The following is an 18,548-nucleotide window of genomic DNA, read 5'->3' on the forward strand; positions in this document are numbered from 1 at the left end:
TGTTATGTACGGTAGTTGTCCAAGGTAACGACATGAAAACACGTGTTCGGTAGGCTTTACAGCGACTACTACAAAACATTTAAATGTGTAGGCATTTTTTAAAATTATTATTATATTAAGTTTCACTTGTATTTCCAAACTAGTTTTGCTAATTTGGTTGCGTTTGAAGAGGTATATAATATAGTTTATATGTGTATGTCTCCGATTATGTGACACATCATGTTGCGTTGAGAAGTCATTGCGTAATTTGCAAAGCTCACACCACTGTCCTCTGATTGGCTAGCTTTCGTGTCTGTTACTGAGCGCAGCCAATGACAATCAAACAAAGGCTTACGTTTAAATGATAACGAGCCAATGGTGACGTATAAAGGTCTTTGGTTGCAGTCGCCATTTTAAAAGTGGCGTCAACTGGCGGAGAAAGAGCGACGGACGCCGCTCAGAAATAAAGCTCTAAAAACGGTATCTTACAGGGAATACATGGACGATACCATTAGCTAAATGAATTAATGGAATGCCTGCTAGTCAATGGTTATGGTAGAGACAAAGTTGGTGTAGTTTCCCCCCGCTCGTTCAGCTCAAAAATGGACGACAGCAACGCGGCGAGGGTAGATGCCTGTCGAGAGTATCAGTCCTCGCTGGAAGACCTGACGTTCAACAGCAAGCCGCACATCAACATGCTGACCATTCTGGCCGAGGAGAACGTCAACTTCGCCAAGGATATCGTCGCAATAATTGAAGCTCAAATAAGCAAGGTTTTTATGAATAGAATTATTTTTTGATTTCAAATTGTCTGTGTTGTATGTAGCTGGTTGCTAGCTAAACATGGCGTCAGGCGTTCAGATCATTTGGACACAACATGTCGCCCAACGTTAGCTAGCGATTTCCGGGTGGTGTCATCTGTTATAAAAGTGAACCAGATTAAATTATAGTGGCACGTCTTTCATATTTAAGCACATCGTGAATCGAAACTCAAATTACTAAACATGACCCCGTAAGTCAAGTGAAAATCCACCATACGATGTTTTCAGTTATATTGCTGTAAAATATACACCGTGACGTGTTTTATGTAGGTTATCGTTTGATTTGCTCAGTCCGTGACGAGAGAGGTCCTCGTTGGTTTTAATGCTAAAAGTGCGTCGGCCATTACGTCGATAAACGCTGTGACATCCATTACGGCTTTAACAGGAAGTTGATTAATTTAACAAGGAAGAGAGGAAATAGACATTAGTTTACTATTATAGTTCATATTTGCTAGCTCCGGAGTGTTAACTTACCACTTAATGCCACTATGATACAACATCTGTATTATAATCCTTCAACAAAGTAACAGTCAAACTCATGTGAATAATCACTGAATGGAGAACTGGGGGTGGGATTAAATAAATTATCTTCTTCCCACTCCCTTTCAGGCAAAACTGGACAATCATGCATTACATACTATACATTACCTTTTGCACTATATTTATTTATATTATGTGTTGTCAACTCTGTACTTTTTTATGTCATTGCCTGAAATAAATAAATAATGAAATGAATGAATATGACTCTTATAAACTTCCTCCTTCACAATTGTTTTTGTTGAGGTGTTAACTTGCTGAGTTAATGCCTTAGTCCACTATGTCAGTGGTCACCAACCTTTTTTGCACCACGAACCAGTCTAATGTAAGCATTATTTTCAGGAACCGGCTTTCCACTTGTGCCGGATAAATACAGCGAAAATAAGTGCATGAAAAATACAACTCACTATAACGTTGAATTATAGTTTCTTTGCGATGATATGCAGATGGAAATCAGCCTTTTGCTACAATTTGTCACATTTATATTTTATATGTTCGTTAATGTCACAGCGTTGTAACATGGCAACTTCCTAGGAGTATTTTTATTGTACATCTATAAACAAGCTTATTGGTGTGTCTAGTGGGACATGCGAAAGTTAAGTCAGAGAAAACAGTCGTTTATAAATTATTTAACGTTTCTTTGTGGCCCGGTAGCAAAAGCGTCACGGACCGGTACCGGTCCCCGGACCGGTGGTTGGGGACCACTGCACTATACGACAGCGACTTGAAATAAAAAGCTTGAACATTGTTCAGTTACAATTATGTCAAGCCTTTTAGTAGCGTGTTTCTTTTTATGGTGGATTTCTACTTCACATTATGCAGTTATTGTGTAAGATTGGGGTAATACACGGCTGAGAAAGAAATCCTGCACTTTGAGAACACAGCCATGTTTTTCTACGTGTGTAATAAACTGATTTGAAGGGCAACTGGGCAGGAGAGACATGATCCGACCTCCGTTTTTAAAATAATTTAGTCAACATTTTGTCTGCCTCTGTGGTCACTGTTTGCATTTCGAGGCCGGACAACATTTTAGACCAGAACGTCCGCCTGCTTTTCCATACGCGAGTGAATTTTGAAATGTTTCTTGATTGGTTAAAAAATGTCTAATAATAAAAAATGTGAAATGTGCTTTTTGTCATTTTTTATTTCCCAGTGTAATTTATTGATAGGAGTGTGGCTTTATTTATTGACAAGTTGAGCCTGACTTGAGCTGGCTGTTAAACATTTAACAGATGCTGCAAGGTCACTGACTTGAGTTGCAATAGTTTAAAAATGCAGCTACTTTAACATGCCTCCCAAATAAATTGATCAAGAATTACTTTTTTTTTTTTTTTGCAAACGACTCTCGGGTAAAACAAAGACAGGTGAGCTCACTGGGTGCAGAGCTGAAGAGTCACAGGGGTCAAAGTACAGAGTCGTCCAAGGGAAAAAGTCTGGCGGTAAACCTGCTCTCAAGGACACGATTTGCATCATGCTGGATATTTTTTCCACTAACCTCTGAGATGACTTGGACTGATTGATCGTTGAAGAGGACACCTGGTTTTTTGTTTCCGAAGATGAGACTACTCAGACTTGCGCATTTTTATCTATAAAAAAAAAATTGGAAGTGACATTTTTGGACTCAAGCAATACTTTTTTGTGATATTTTCCCCCCTTTCTAAAATAACGTTTGCTTCAATTCTGAAATGTTTTAACCCCTGTTGTGTTCTAAACTTGTTGAGTTTTCTATCACTCTAGGCCTCATCTGCCGAGAAGCTTCCAGTTTTGTACTTAGTGGATTCCATAGTGAAGAATGTTGGAGGAGAGTACCTTGCAGTGTTTGCTAAAAACCTAATCCCGTCATTTATATGTGTCTTTGAAAAGGTACAGTTCTTGCTGCTTTTTTGTGTATTTATAATCACTCGTAGCTGACCCACTTTTCACTTGATTTAAAACGTGTAGTATGCATATTCTGGCTTTACACTTTTCTTATTTGAAGTTGTGGATGGGTTGTCACTTTGCTAGAAGTCTAAATTTAGACCGCCTTGTAGAACTCTAAATGACAGTCTTTGTATTCTTTAACACATGAACAACGCTGTGCGAGTAGATATGGACCAAGCCATGTCCTTTGTTTTTAGGTGGATGAGAACACTAGAAAGAGTTTGTTCAAGTTGCGATCAACATGGGACGAAGTGTTTCCACTGAAAAAACTATATGCATTGGATGTACGGGTCAACTCAGTAGACCCGGCGTGGCCTATCAAGCCTCTGCCACCTACAGTTAATGCCAGCATCCATGTCAACCCCAAGTTTTTAAAACAGGTATGTAATAACACAAGTGGCTCAATCATTGTTGGAAGTGCACTACCCCTCACATTTCTCTCCTTCACGCCATCTGTAGTCTGAGGAGCCTCCTCCACCAAAACCTACCCCCTCAAAACCAGCGGCCCCTGTTGCTCCTACGCCTGTGTCGCAGCCGCCGCCGGTAAGCTCATCCAGCCAGACCCAGGAGCAACTTATCAGACAGCAGCTGCTGGCCAAACAGAAGCAGCTTCTTGAGCTTCAGCAGAAGAAGATCGAACTGGAACTGGAGCAGACAAAAGCACAGCTGGTAGGAAAATTACAGTTAAAGTAGTTGTAATTTATCAAATGAACTGGGACGGTGTGGCGAAGTTGGGAGAGTGGCCGTGCCAGCAATCTGAGGGTTACTGGTTCAATCCCCACCTTCTACCATCCTAGTCACATCCATTGTGTCCTTGAGCAAGACACTTCACCCTTGCTCCTGATGGGCCTAGTTAGCGCCGTGCATGGCAGCTCCCGCCATCAGTGTGTGAATGTGTGTGTGTGAATGTGGAAATAGTGTCAAAGCGCTTTGAGTTACTTAAAAAAGGTAGAAAAGCGCTATACAAGTACAACCCATTTACCATTTATATAAATTGGTGTAGGTCGATCTCTTTACCAGTAATCTCACCTACTGCTGCTACCGCATACTGTATTTCCACCAACTGAGAAATGGACGGAGGAAATATGGGTGTAAAAATCAGCTGATTTCAGAGAGGTCTGCTTTAAAGTGTTACTGATCACTGTGTATTTGTTCTAATAAGATGTTATTGTTGTGCAGGCGGGGGGATTTACGTTGCCAGTTACCCCACTTGCAACACCAACCCCAGCGCCAAAGCCAGTCGCTCAGTCCACTCCTGTGGTCCGACCCTGGCTTGCGCCCCAGCCTCCAATCGACCCCAAGCTGCCCACTAAAGACCCTCGTCTGAACCGCACTGGCCCTTCACCCCCTGCTCAAAGCAAAGCGCATTCTACTGCAAAAAAGGAATACCCTTCTGCATTTGTGGCTCCTGTTGTGACTCAAGAGAAAAGAATGACAGAGAAGCCTGTTCACTCAGAAAAGGTGCGTATCCTGAGAAGGGAAGAGGAGAAGCCCAAGCCTATGTCTCCATCTCTAAAGGCTAAAAACATCCAGAATAGGAACAAGCATCCGGAGTTTGAGGGCTTGAAGTGTACAGACAATACAAAGAAAGATCTGCGGGGGAAGAAACGTGGACTGGAAAAAGGCAGAGAGGCCAAAGAAGATGAGCAGAAGGAGAAGAAAAGATGCAATGACAAGCGAGAGGACACTGTGCGGGGACCTGAGCCTCTGAGATACAACAAAGGAAAACTCCAGAACGGTCTAATGACCAAGCACGGCCGCAGCCAGTCTGCTGATAAAATCGGAGGTAACGCTCGGACTCATGCCAGGAAGCGTACACGCTCTCGCTCAAGATCCCGCTCTTCCACCACCTCGCCGAAGAGGAAAGATAGGAGGTCGCCCAAAAGCAGGACCAGGAGCAGCTCTCTGTCGCCTTCTCCGCCACGCAATGCGGGGAAAACCAGGAGGAGAGGGGATGATCCGCAGCACAGCAAGAGTGGGCGGGATGACCGACCAGCCTCTAAAAAGAACCAAGCAGAGAGCAGGAGGTCTAAGACGCCTGCGGAGGAGTGTCGCTCCAAGTCAAGAGACTCTCCAAGGAGCCATGATGGAGGCAACAAGGAGAGCAAAGATGCTCCTCACCGATGGAGAAGTGGCTGGGATGAGAACAAACAGTAAGATAACTCACATTAATATTACTGAATCATTAGCCCTTCATGTATTTGTTCCTTTTTGGACAATGGGTTAGTGACCATACTACTCTTTTCACTTTTAGTCTAAAGGTGTTAGACTCCCATGTGAAGCCTGGACCTCCGAGACATAAACTCTACAGCACCCCGACGCGTCCCACTACCCCACGGACCCCGAAACACCGCCTCAGTGTGGATGCCAATCTCCATATACCTGAAGCTCTCAACTCTGCAAACAAGAAGGACCTTCTCAGAAGGGTATGTCAATATGTATCCAACACATTTGCATTCTCTTGTGGCTATTTGATGATTTAAATGTAAATGTAATATCGATTTCTGTAGGCAAGCAAGAGCCTGGAGAGCGGTGAAATAACAAAAGAAGACTTCCTAAACATGGCCCACAAGATTAAGAACTTCTTCCAGTATCAAGAGGAGAAGCAGCAGCGCACGGAAAGCTGGGACATCACTGGTGACTTCACTACCAAGAAACAGCTGCTGCCCGCCCCTCAACAAGGCTTGGACCAGGCCCAGTTGACGTATTACGAGCACAAGTCCAAGCTGAAGAAAACGCAGGTCTCGCACCGTCTTGGCGGAGAAAACTGGGAGGGTCCGGAAGAGTGCGACGAGATAAACCAGGCACAACTGGGTCTGCAAGGTGAGGAGCGTTTGTCTTAATTACCAAGCCTCGAATGTTTATTTGAAATCTAAAGCTTGCCGTGTTGAATGACAGAAGAGAGACGAAGCATAGAACGGGAATTATCCAGACCTCCGCTGGCCCCCATGGTAGAGGAGTACAACCACGGCAAACAGTTCCCCCCGCTCAAATCTGTACCAGGTCTTCGCTTCAGGAGGAGGGCTGAACCCCACGAATCCAGTGAGTATTCATTAACGTTCCATAACACAATAGAAACAATAGTCCCCAAGCTGACCCTACTTTTGGTTTGCAGGTGAAAGAGAGTGGAACTCTCCCTTAACGGAACGGCAACGCTTCGATGACTGCGAAGAACAGAAGAGCAGCTATGACGCTCCGAGGCGTTACGGCCCTGAAGGCAGACAGGCCGATCCCAGAAGGCTGGAGGGGCCCCCTCCGCCTGGTGTCACTGTTCACAGAAACTGTCCAAGCCCAGCTGGTATAGATCCTTCAATCCCCAGGTTTGAGCGCCAACGCTTGTCGCCGCTTCACCAGAAGGATACGGCTGAAATGAGCCCTATTCCTCGCTTTGAGAGTCCCAACAGTGAACATTCTGATGACGGACCCCTCAATCCAGATGTCCTTCCTGCCCCTAAATCCATTCTCAAGGGACTGGTCCATGAAGGACTGCTGTCTAATATTCTAAAGCAAAGTGATTCCCCAGGACACACCCCTCCTCATGACGGAAACCACCCACCATCCCGGTTTGACCTGGGCCCACCCAGGCTGCATCCTCCAGGCTGGTATGAAGGTGGCGCCCCAGGACCCTTTGAGGGTCCTGGCAGGTTTGATGGAGGCGGGCCTCCTCAACTCAACATGCCAGAGAGGTTCGACGGACCACGTGTGTCTCAGATTCCAATGAGAAGTGGGGACAACATGGGACGCTTTGACGGTCCCCCTCACCCTCAGGGCTCTGTTAGGTTTGATGGTCCTTTAGGCCCACAGGCTCCTCCAAGGTTCGATAGACCAGGGCCTGGGCACTTTGAGGGTCCAATGCAGGGCTTTGAAGCACCACAGCACTTTGACAGCCTGGGGCCCGGTCTTGGGCCAATGGGCTTTCAGCAGCAACGACAAATGCGATTTGAAAACCCCCTAAATCAGATGGCAGGCCCAATTTGTTTTGAGGGCCCTGGTCATATACCCCAACCGGTTGGGCCCCCACGCTTTGACGGGCCCCTTGTTCAGCCGGTTCCCCCCACATTTCCTGCCCAACACAATATCCAGCCAGCTATGCGACCGATGGCCCCTTCCATGTTTGACAACACTCTCCCACCTCAGCAGAACTTCAGCATGGCTTCACAGCCTTTCCCCGAGCCAATGAACTCTCAGTTCCACCCTGTGTCGATAGCGTTTCCCACACAATCAAACATGCAGCCTTCTGCAAACTTCAACATTCTCGCTCCTCCACCTTTCAGCCAGCCGGGCCCCGCCCCTTTCTTCAACCCAGCAGTGCCTGCCATCAACATGCAGCAGCCGGTAAGCTCCTGGTTTCACCTCAGCATCATTAGTTTTGCTTGTCAGGCTTCAGTCACGTTAATGTTTGTGGTCTTAGGTCAATGTGATGAACATGAACCAGCCCTTCCTGCCTCAGAACGCGACGCCTTTTGGACAGCAAGGTAAGATCATGCTGCTTCTTGTAAATTAACAAAAACACTGACTCAAGAAATGACCCCTTTCCACTGCATCTCTCCCTGTAGAGAACCACTTTGGTCAAGTCGACGTCAACGATTTGCTTTCTAGGCTCATATCCACTGGCATCATCAAAGCGTCACAGCCGGAGACTACGGATCTTGATGACGGTCTGTTGACTTGTCTTGTCAACACTCCATTAAAGAATACATTTTTGGTTAAAGTTTGTCGTGTCCCTTCCCAGAGTTACTCTCTACAGCAATACCCCCGCCTCCTGCAGAGGAGGAGGAAGAAGAGGAGGAGGAGGATGATTTCCCAGACCTCACAAACTTCAAGCTTGAAGACATGAAACAGTGAGATTTGTTTGTAGTTCTGAAACATCTCTTAATGGTGGCTGAGTTTTTGAGGTTAACGGAGAGCTGTCATTCTTCCCCTCTCAGGCGTTATGAGAGTGTGGTGACCAAGTTGTACTCAGGGAACCAGTGCTGCCTGTGTAGCATGAGATTCACCACCACTCAGACAGACCTGTACGCTGACCACCTGGACTGGCACTTCAGGCAAAACCACGCCGGCAAGGTCGCTGGCAAAAAGATCACACATCGCCGCTGGTACTACGGCCTCACGGTAAGAAGGTGTACTGTCCGAAATTGCGGAAGGATGATAAACCCAGCAATATGTACAAAACTGAAAACCAGTGAAGTTGGCAATTCATTGCAAAAAAGTTGGCACAGGGGCATTTTTACCACTGTTACATGGCCTTTCCTTTTAACACACAGTAAACCTTTGGGAAATGAGGAGACACATTTTTTAAGTTTTTCAGGTGGAATTCTTACCCATTCTTGCTTGATGTACAGCTTCAGTTGTTCAACAGTCCAGGGTCTCTATTGTCGTATTTTACGCTTCATAATGCGCCACACATTGTCAATGGGAGACAGGTCTGGACTACAAGCTGGCCATTCTAGTACCCGCACTCTTTTACTATGAAGCCACACTGTTGTAACATGTGCAGAATGAGGCTTGGCATTGTCTTGATGCAATAAGCTTGGGGCGTCCATGAAAAAGACGTTGCTTGGATGGCAACATACGTATGTTGCTCCAAAACCTGTATGTACCTTTTCAGCATTAATGGTGCCTTCACAGATGTGTTGGGTTTCCCATGCCTTGAGCACTAATACACCCCCATACCATCACAGATGCTGGCTTTTTAACTTTGCACCTTCTTTTCCTCTTTGGTCCGGAAGACACAACGTCCACAGTTTTCAAAAACAATTTGAAATGTGGATTCGTCAGACCACAGAACACTTTTCATCAGTCCATCTTAGATGAGGTTGGGCCCAGCGAAGCTGGCGGCGTTTCTGGGTGTTGATAAATGGCTTTCGCTTTACATAGTAGTTTTAACTTGCAGTTACAAATGTAGCGACAAACTGTAGTTACTGACAGTGGTTTTCTGAAGTGTTCCTGAGCCCATGTAGTGATATCCTTTATACACTGTGGCTTTTTGATGCAGTACTGCCTGAGGGATCGAAGGTCACGGCCATTGCCGCTTACGTACAGCGATTTCTCCAGGTTCTCTGAACCTTTTGATATTACGGACCGTGGATGGTGAAATCCATAAATTCCTTGCAATAGCTCGTTGAGAAATGTTGTTCTTAAACTGTTCGCATTTGTTCACAAAATGGGGACCCTTTCCCCATCCTTGTTTGTGAATGACTGTGCATATCATGGAAGCTGCTTTTATACCCAATCATGGCACCCACCTGTTCCCAATGAGCCTGTTCACCTGTGGGATGTTCCAAATAAGTATTTGATGAGCATTCCTCAACTTTCTCAATCTTTTTTACCACTTATGCAGGCTTTTTTGAAACACATTGCAGGCATCAAATTCCAAATGAGCTAATATTTGCAAAAAATAAAGTTTACTAGTTCGAACGTTAAGTATCTTGTCTTGCAGTGTATTCAGTTGAAAATGGGTGGAAAGGGATTAGAAAATAATTGTATTCTGTTTTTATTTACGAGCTACACAACGTGCCAACTTGGTTTGTATAAAATTAAAGTAGACTTTGATTTTAATCCATATAACATACTTCCTTGTGGTCTAAATAATATGCATTGGATATGCTTTTGATGTATGTCACATTTATAATCTACTTTTTGCATGTCTGCAATATATTAGTTTGTAGGGGTGCTCCCAGATTGCAAATTAAACTATGCCCATGCTCTTTAAAGTATGAGTTTATCTTTTGAAAATGTACACTGTTAAATATATATTGAAGACTAACGGCATCACATTTTTCACCCCCCAGACACTGTCAAATAAACTTCATAAACTGTCCTTATAAATTCACCCGGTCAAAACCGTACATGCTCTGATTGATAGCACCCGGTCCCAACTGTACACACTGTACTATGGACTACAGAGCTGCATTAAAAAAAAAAAAAAAATCTTTTAAAAGCATTTGTCACTGCATGTCACATGTTGGTGTTATTGTACGCATGTCACGATTAGATATGCATCCTGTTTTCTCATTTCCTCAAACCTAAATCATAACGTAGCAGTCATTTTACGTCAGTTTAGCAGCTAATCCAATTTCAAGTTGATCTATCTTGACAAAACAATCCTGTGTAAAATGTAAAGACAAACATTGATGTATGCATTTATGTATATGTATTTCATTAGACATCAGCAAGTAGGACATTAGATGAGAATAAAAACAAGATCCAGGCAGAAGCCTGCATACAAAAATGCCCACATAAGTACATCCACCTCACTGTGACGTCATGTCATCAATCTTAAAAAATTACCCAAACTACGCAGACCCAGGCATGGAAAACTGGGATGTGACGATAAACGGTAATTATAACTGTGGTAAAACTTCTGACGGTATTACCGTTTTAAATTAATACATAAAAAAACCCTGATTGAGGATTACAAGATGGAGGTGTTTTTACTGAGGCAGTTTGATGGTGCGTTCAAGGACCACTGAACAGAGTAGGACAACACCTGTCAGAAATAATAATGAATAGATTTGATTTGACACTTTTCATTAAAATAAATCTTGAAGTGCGAAAGTGTCAGTTAATATTTAAAACAATAAAAGCTTAACCATTAAAACGGATACAATGCTAAGACTATAACACTATCAGTGCAGCACAAGAAACACGCGAAAATCAGTGGGTTTTCTAACTTGTCGAAAAATTTGTGTACTTTGAGCACATTCAACAATACTGTGATTATAAGTGATAATTTTGGTCACGATACTGATGTGAAATTCTCATTTTGTTATATCCTTATTCACACCCGACTGTATGAACCCTATGATTTGACACAAAGTCGGAAGAGATTAAGTTCATCATAGGTCCCCTTTAAGCATGTCTTCCATTTCTTACAGGACTGGGTCGAGTTTGAGGAGATCGCTGACCTGGAGGAGCGAGCCAAGAGTCACTTCTTTGAGAAGGAGAATGAAGAGGAGGTCCAGAAAAACCAAGCGGCAGCTAAAGAGAAGGAGTTCCAGAGTGTGAAGGCTACTAAAGACCAAGTTGGAGAGGTAAAACTATTTCGCTTTACAATAAAATGTCTGTAAAAGCCTGCCTTTTTTGTGCCCCTACACAAATGGGGCATTGACATTTGTGTAAAGTTTAACACCTGACAGGTCTGTTGTGTTGAGCTCTTGCTCTATTTGAACCTAATATAGTGCTCAGCACTGTGATGCTTGGCTGTGTTCTGTGTAAAAGGCACAGGTGAATAAATGCTAGGTTTTTCCTCATCCTAAAAATCTTGTTTGGTGTCTGCAGTTATGTGAAATCTGCCAGGAGCCATTTGAGACGTACTGGGTTGAGGAAGAGGAGGACTGGTTTCTAAAGGACGCTATCAGGGTTGATGAGAAGGTATGCAACATCCCAATCTGGTTCTCCTGCTTTTATAGAAATAAGTAGACTGGCATTTAATGTTGAAGTGCATATTCTCTTAACACAGAACTTCCATCCTGCGTGTTTTGAAGATTACAAAAATGTGAGTATGGGGTGAAAAAAGAGGCAAAAATCAGCTAAAACAGTGATTGTTGGTTTGATCTTCTGCTATGTGTCTGTCCTCAGACATCGTCCTACTGTGATGTGACGCCATCTCCCAACAAGGCGCTGACAGACCACCCGCTGAGCGCCTTCATAAAGACTGAGGAAGAAGAGGAAAATTCTTCGTGTGCCATGGCAGCCGCCGCACCCTCAGTCAAACTAGAAGACTCTGAATCTGTCGAGTGTGACCAAGCGGTGAAGAAAGAGGAGGTTTTAACAGACGTGCAATCGGACGAGAAGAGCCTGTGAGCAGCTGCCATGCTGCACATTTTCTTTGTTTTTGAAGAAAAACTTTCTGTTGGTTGACAATTAAACTTAAATACATTTTGGTATTTGTGCCGTCAAGCTGCTGCTTGAAAAAAAGAAATGTTTCCTTTTTGGGTAAAACATGTAAATGATTTAATTTATACATTAAAGTATTTTTGGAATCTGTGGCGTGCTTGACTGCAACAACGGCTGTACATAGTTTGATAACTAGTTGGATTTACTGATGAGCAGTTACAGGTGTTTACTTGTTTGTGGCGTCCATTAAGGTAAGCATCAAACAATCAGTCGATGGAAGATTGCCTGCTCATCAGGAAGCATCCACGCTCTTTCTTTGGGTTTCAATAAAGTTTCAGAAACTTGTTTGCGTTGGTGTGATTGTTCTTGGGTTTTCATTGTTCTGCTTTTCAATTAAAAATAAAGGTCATGTTGAATCAAAAAACTGCCTCAGTTTGTTCATAAAACCTTACAACACATGCAATGAACACACGACTAGATCAAATAATTTGCATGAAATTGGGAAGAAACTTTAAAAAAAAAACTTCAAACATAAGCAACAATGTTGTGCCCTTTTTTTGCTGCATGTCGGTAAGAGCAGTCTTTGATTGAAAATGTAATAACTCTCTGCCACTACTTTGAATCGACATGTACACTTTCAGAGCTTCACTTCCATAACCAGTAAACACCCAGAGAAATGGTCAGGCAGGAGAACACAGTTGCTGTGGAGACACAAAACATTAAATAAAATAAGTTAAGACAAGCGGCAGAAAATGGACTGATAAATTTAATAGAAAAATATCAATTATATAAAACATTTATGAAGTACTATTTTTGTTTAACTCAGTTATGTTGGAAACTAAAGTAGCCTCACCTGCGAGGTAACGGATGGTCTCCAGCTTCAGTGACTCCAGGACCGTTTTAAGTGAAGCCACCTGCAGCTCCATCTTCTTGCTGATCTCCATGTTGTTGTGATCCAGGTCGGCTTTCTATAAATCGACAAAAACATGTGAATATGGCCACTAAGGGAGACCATAAGCAGGATATTTAAATTTGTATTGAATTTACTTTTTGATGGAATTCTGTGCTAGCCTCCATCAGCTTCGTGTCCTGCTCTGTAAACTGGCACAAGACAAGAAGTTGGGTTGCTTTGCCGCTGCATGCACGCACAGACGCAAACATTTACACACTCACCATGTCAGAGATGCGGCTGCTCTCCAGGTTGATATCCAGTTTGGTTTCCGCCCGCACTTTTAGACTCTCTTCCTTTAGTCGATTATACAGTTGCTCCAGTTCCCGCTTCATCTTCTGCAGAAAACTAAAAGACTCAACCAATTTCCACACAACTAGCCTTGTCAATAAAGGATGCAATTGTACCGTGTTCTCAGATCGCAGGTTGGCAAAGTCGCTCTTCTCCAGGATCACCATGTCCTTCCTGATGGCGTCCAGGTGGGCCATGATCTGCTGCAGGGCAATTTCCTGTGAATAACAAAATAGGAGCTTGATTTACACCCAAAGGTGGTGAGACAATTAACAAACACATGTGATGTTCGGAATGATAGCACCCCACCTGGTGCGACTTGGTCACCATGTCTTTATAAACAATGTCCATGTTGGCCGTTGTCAAAGTCACCAGAGCGGAGACGATGAGCTCGGCCTGTCGTTTCTCGAAACCTGGGAAAAAATGCCTTTGTGTGTAACTAATTATGCAGCCATTAGGTATACATAATGAGGTCCAATGCAATAAATAGATGAAAATGTAATTAAAGTATATATATATATATACATACAGTATATATATATATATATATACACATATATATATATACATATATATATATACATATACATACATACATATATATATATATATATACATACATATATATATACATACAGTATATATATACATACAGTATATATATATATATATATATATATATATATATATATATATATATATATATATATATATATATATATATATATATATATATATATATATATATATATATATATATATATATATATATATATATATATATATATATATATATATATATATATATATACGCACACACACACGCACACGCACACGCACACACACAGTAAAGGCCAAAAGTTTGGACACACCTTCTCATTCAATGCGTTTTCTTTATTTTCATGACTATTTACATTGTAGATTGTCACTGAAGGCATCAAAACTATGAATGAACACATGTGGAGTTATGTACTTAACAAAAAAAGGTCCATCCATCCATCCATTTTCCACCACTTGTCCCTTTCGGGGTCGTGGGGGGTGCTGGAGCCTATCTCAGCTGCATTCGGGCGGAAGGTGGTGAAATAACTGAAAACATGTTTTATATTCTACTTTCTTCAAAATAGCCACCCTGTGCTCCGATTATTGCTTTGCACACTCTTGGTATTCTCTTGATGAGCTTCAAGCACACCTGTGAAGTGAAAACCATTTCAGGTTCTTGAAGCTCATCGAGAGAATGCCAAGAGTGTGCAAAGCAGTAATCAGAGCAAAGGGTGGCTATTTTGAAGAAAATAGGTTTCATGTTTCCAGTTATTTCACCTTTTGTTGTTAAGTACATAAGTCCAAATGCGTTCATTCATAGTTTTGATGCGTTCAGTGACAATCTACAATGTAAATAGTCAAGAAAACAAAGAAAACGCATTGAATGAGAAGGTGTGTCCAAACTTTTGGCCTTTACTGTGTGTGTGTGTGTGTATATATATATATATATATATATATATATATATATATATATATATATATATATATATATATATATATATATATATATACATACATACATACATGTGTATATATATATACATGTGTGTATATATATATATATATATATATATATATATATATATATATATATATATATATATATATACATACATGTGTATATATATACATGTGTGTGTATATATATATATATATATATATATATATATATATATATATATACACATACATATATATATATATACATACATACATACACACACACACACACGTATGTATGTGTGTATGTATATATATATATTATACATACATATACGTATGTATGTATATATACATTCATATACAGTATGTATATATATACATATGTATGTATATATACATTCATATACAGTATGTATATATATATATATATACACATGTATGTAGCTATACATGCATGTGTGTGTATATATATATATATATATATACACATGCATGTATATATATATACACATACATATATACATACATGTATATATATACATACATGTATGTACACATATATACATATATATATGTATATATATATGTATGTGGATATATACATACATACACATATATATATATATACATATATGTATATATATATATATATATATATATATATATATATATATATATATATATATATATATATATATATATATATATATATATATATATATATATATATATATATATATATATATATATATATACACATACACACACACACATATCAAGATACAGGTGATGGAATTCCTGCCGGTTTAAAAGAGGAGAAAACACGAAAAAAATGACAATTAAATTTTGAAACAAAGTGTATCTTCAATTTCAACTCTTTAAAATTCAAAATTTAACCGAAAAAAAGAAGACAAAAACTTAAAAAAAGAATTTATGGAACATCATTAGTAATTATTCCTGATTAAGATTAATTTTAGAATTTTGATGACATGTTTTAAATAGGTTAAAATCCAATCTACACTTTGTTAGAATATATAACAAATTGGACCAAGCTATATTTCTAACAAAGACAAATCATTATTTCTTCTAGATTTTCCAGAACAATTTTTTAAAAAGAAATTCAAAAGACCTCGAAATAAGATTTAAATTTGATTCTACAGATTTTCTAGATTTGCCAGAATAATTTTTTTGAATTTTAATCATAATAAGTTTAAAGAAATATTTCACAAATATTCTTTGTCGAAAAAACAGAAGCTAAAATGAAGAATTAAATTAAAATGTATTTATTATTCTTTACAATAAAAACATTTTTTTTACTTGAACATTGATTTAAATTGTCAGGAAAGAAGAGGAAGGAATTCAAAAGGTAAACATGTATATGTGTTTAAAAATCCTAAAATAATTTTTAAGGTTGTATTTTTTTCTCTAAAATTGTCTTTCTGAAAGTTATAAGAAGCAAAGTAAAAAAAAAAAAGAATTTATTTAAACAAGTGAAGACCAAGTCTTTAAAATATTTTCTTGGATTTTCAAATTCTATTTGAGTTTTGTCTCTCTTAGAATTAAAAATATCGGGCAAAGCGAGACCAGCTTGCTAGTAAATAAATAAGATTTAAAAAATAGAGGCAGCTCACTGGTAAGTGCTGCTATTTGAGCTATTTTTAGAACAGGCCGGCGGGCTACTCATCTGGGGCCGTACTTATCAAGCTTCTTAGAGTGCCATTTTACACTTAAGTCCTGAGAATTTGCGAAATTTAGTCCTACTCTCAAACTTAAGAATAAAAGCTTTTCATCAACGTTCTTAAGTCTAAGAATCACTCCTACTCTCCACGATATTTAAGAGACCTTCAGAGGTGTCTTAAGTGGTTAGGAGTTGCCAGCAGGGGATGGCACTGAGGCGAGAGAGACGTGTGCGAACGTTCAGGGAACGGAACAATGTTGTTGTTTTTTTTGATGACGAGCAGCTGATCAAACGGTATCGTTTAGACAGAGCGGATATTATTTTTGTCACAGATTTAATACTTTTCGATTCCTTGTTGATTTCTGCATGTGTCTGCAGTGGGCTAGTATATATAGAGCCACCCACACCAGTTTCAAATTAGTTGCCTAATTAATGAATTAGAAAGAAAATGTTATGACAGTAGCGTATGTGTGTGGCCGTGAGGTGAGTGACGTCAGTGAGTGTGTGGGCGATAGAAGAGAGGGAGCGGTAGCGTGAGTGCCGGCGGGGACTAGTTTGTTTTGTATTATTTTGTAGTTTATTGTCAAAATATACACTCCCATTGTCCACTTAAATATTTCCAAGATATTTCTTTATTCTTAGACAACGGATTCCCTTCCGTGATTGGTCATTTCTATGGACACAGAAATGACGTCACCTAAAATTCTGTTTACGGCACATAGTAATGTCGTAATTCAGCTCTGAGTGTGACACTTAAGATTCAGTCCTACACTTCGCTGAAAGTGTGAGTAAGACGCTTGATAACTAACTTTTAAGTGCAGCTTTCAGCGAATAATTTATTTACTCTTAAGTCAACTCTTAGCAGACTTCTTAGGAGTAATTCTAAGAAGCTTGATAAGTACGGCCCCTGGTCCTTATGGGCTACCTGGTGCCCGCGGGCACCGCGTTGAGTTAAAGGTAAATTGAGCAAATTGGCTATTTCTGGCAATTTATTTAAGTGTGTATCAAACTGGTAGCCCTTCGCATTAATCAGTACCCAAGAAGTAGCTCTTGGTTTCAAAAAGGTTGGTGACCACTGCTTTAGAATATCAAATAATATGCACACATATTTTGATAAATTATTATATTACTTTACATTTAATCAAATGTATTCATTTTGGGTTTTCGTAATGTTATATATTCAAACTTGCATACAGTTATTTCGTTTTAATATTTTTTTGTAGTTTCCTCACCGCTACTTGCCAGCTGGATCACCATGGCATGCGAGTCAAAAGTAAGTTTCCGCTGTTCCAGAGGGGTTAATTCCACTTTCCTCAGGTCAAAGCTCGCCACTGCTGTCCCAACCTGAATAGCTGTAAGTAAACAATTAAGCCAGTTGAGCAACATTGCAGCAGGGGAACACAAAAGACAAGATGGGGCCTAAAGTTACGTCCACTTCTTTTAAGACATTTGGAAAAGTTGTAATAGAATCACACTTGTAGATGGAGACACATATGAACACAATATGGTAGCTATTGACTAGTACATTAAGTTAGCAGTACAGTACATTACGCACAACTGTTACCTCTCCAATTTGCAAGCTGCCGTAGCTTCCATCGCCGCATAAGAGTGTTCATTCGGCTCTTCTTGGCTTTAAATGTAAAGTAAACGTTACTCAAATCGATAAAGTTTGTTAAATAACTCCTATGGGCCCAGTAAGACTCTTGTTTAATCACAAACCGGATGCAGCGTCAAGGCGAGAAGAGTGACAGTCTTATGATGCCTTCTGGTACTGTCGGAAAATTGAACTTCTATCGTGAAACATTATTTAAGAAAGCGTCTTTATCTCATGTGTCATGTTGTCAATTTGTGAAAAACGCTTGAGTGTTTTATATATATATATATATATATATATATATATATATATATATATATATATATATATATATATATATATATATATATATATATATATATATATATATATATATATATATATATATATATCTTCAAACAACGCCGACAGGTATATTCTATTACACCTAGAGTATTATGTGGTCTCCGTGGTGCGTTT

The 18,548-nt window shown here is 40.0% G+C and overlaps 2 protein-coding genes across 2 annotated transcripts; one reads left to right on the top strand and one right to left on the bottom strand.

The window, feature by feature from the left end:
- The first annotated feature begins 371 nt into the window (after positions 1–371).
- Positions 372–12,510, top strand: pcf11 (PCF11 cleavage and polyadenylation factor subunit). The gene is given in 16 exon segments (XM_062048819.1): positions 372–752; positions 3,075–3,200; positions 3,455–3,637; positions 3,717–3,926; positions 4,437–5,410; positions 5,512–5,683; positions 5,768–6,299; positions 6,373–7,592; positions 7,669–7,732; positions 7,814–7,915; positions 7,990–8,098; positions 8,186–8,369; positions 11,135–11,290; positions 11,538–11,630; positions 11,719–11,754; positions 11,838–12,510. Coding segments are annotated over 16 exon segments (4,632 nt in total). The 5' UTR covers positions 372–506; the 3' UTR covers positions 12,063–12,510.
- On the bottom strand, positions 10,504–18,251 carry ccdc90b (coiled-coil domain containing 90B). The gene is made up of 8 exons (XM_062048820.1): positions 18,060–18,251; positions 17,728–17,847; positions 13,645–13,748; positions 13,452–13,553; positions 13,269–13,382; positions 13,143–13,196; positions 12,949–13,063; positions 10,504–12,796 (listed from the first exon to the last, which is right to left on the bottom strand). Exons 1-8 carry the CDS (start codon positions 18,109–18,111, stop codon positions 12,741–12,743), a joined length of 717 nt encoding a protein of 238 aa, XP_061904804.1. The 5' UTR covers positions 18,112–18,251; the 3' UTR covers positions 10,504–12,740.
- Between the last annotated feature and the right edge of the window lie 297 nt (positions 18,252–18,548).

This window comes from Entelurus aequoreus, linkage group LG05 (genome assembly GCF_033978785.1).
Source record: "Entelurus aequoreus isolate RoL-2023_Sb linkage group LG05, RoL_Eaeq_v1.1, whole genome shotgun sequence".
Classification (NCBI taxonomy): Eukaryota; Metazoa; Chordata; class Actinopteri; order Syngnathiformes; family Syngnathidae; genus Entelurus; species Entelurus aequoreus.

Bases quoted from the DNA above. Each gene is read 5' to 3' on its own strand.
- ccdc90b (XM_062048820.1), bottom strand. From the start codon at position 18,111: ATGAACACTCTTATGCGGCGATGGAAGCTACGGCAGCTTGCAAATTGG. The intron at 13,749-17,727 runs GTGAGGAAACTA...ATTTTTTCCCAG, and splicing joins GATCCAGCTGGCAAGTAGCG to GTTTCGAGAAACGACAGGCC. The intron at 13,554-13,644 runs GTGGGGTGCTAT...TGTTATTCACAG, and splicing joins TGGTGACCAAGTCGCACCAG to GAAATTGCCCTGCAGCAGAT.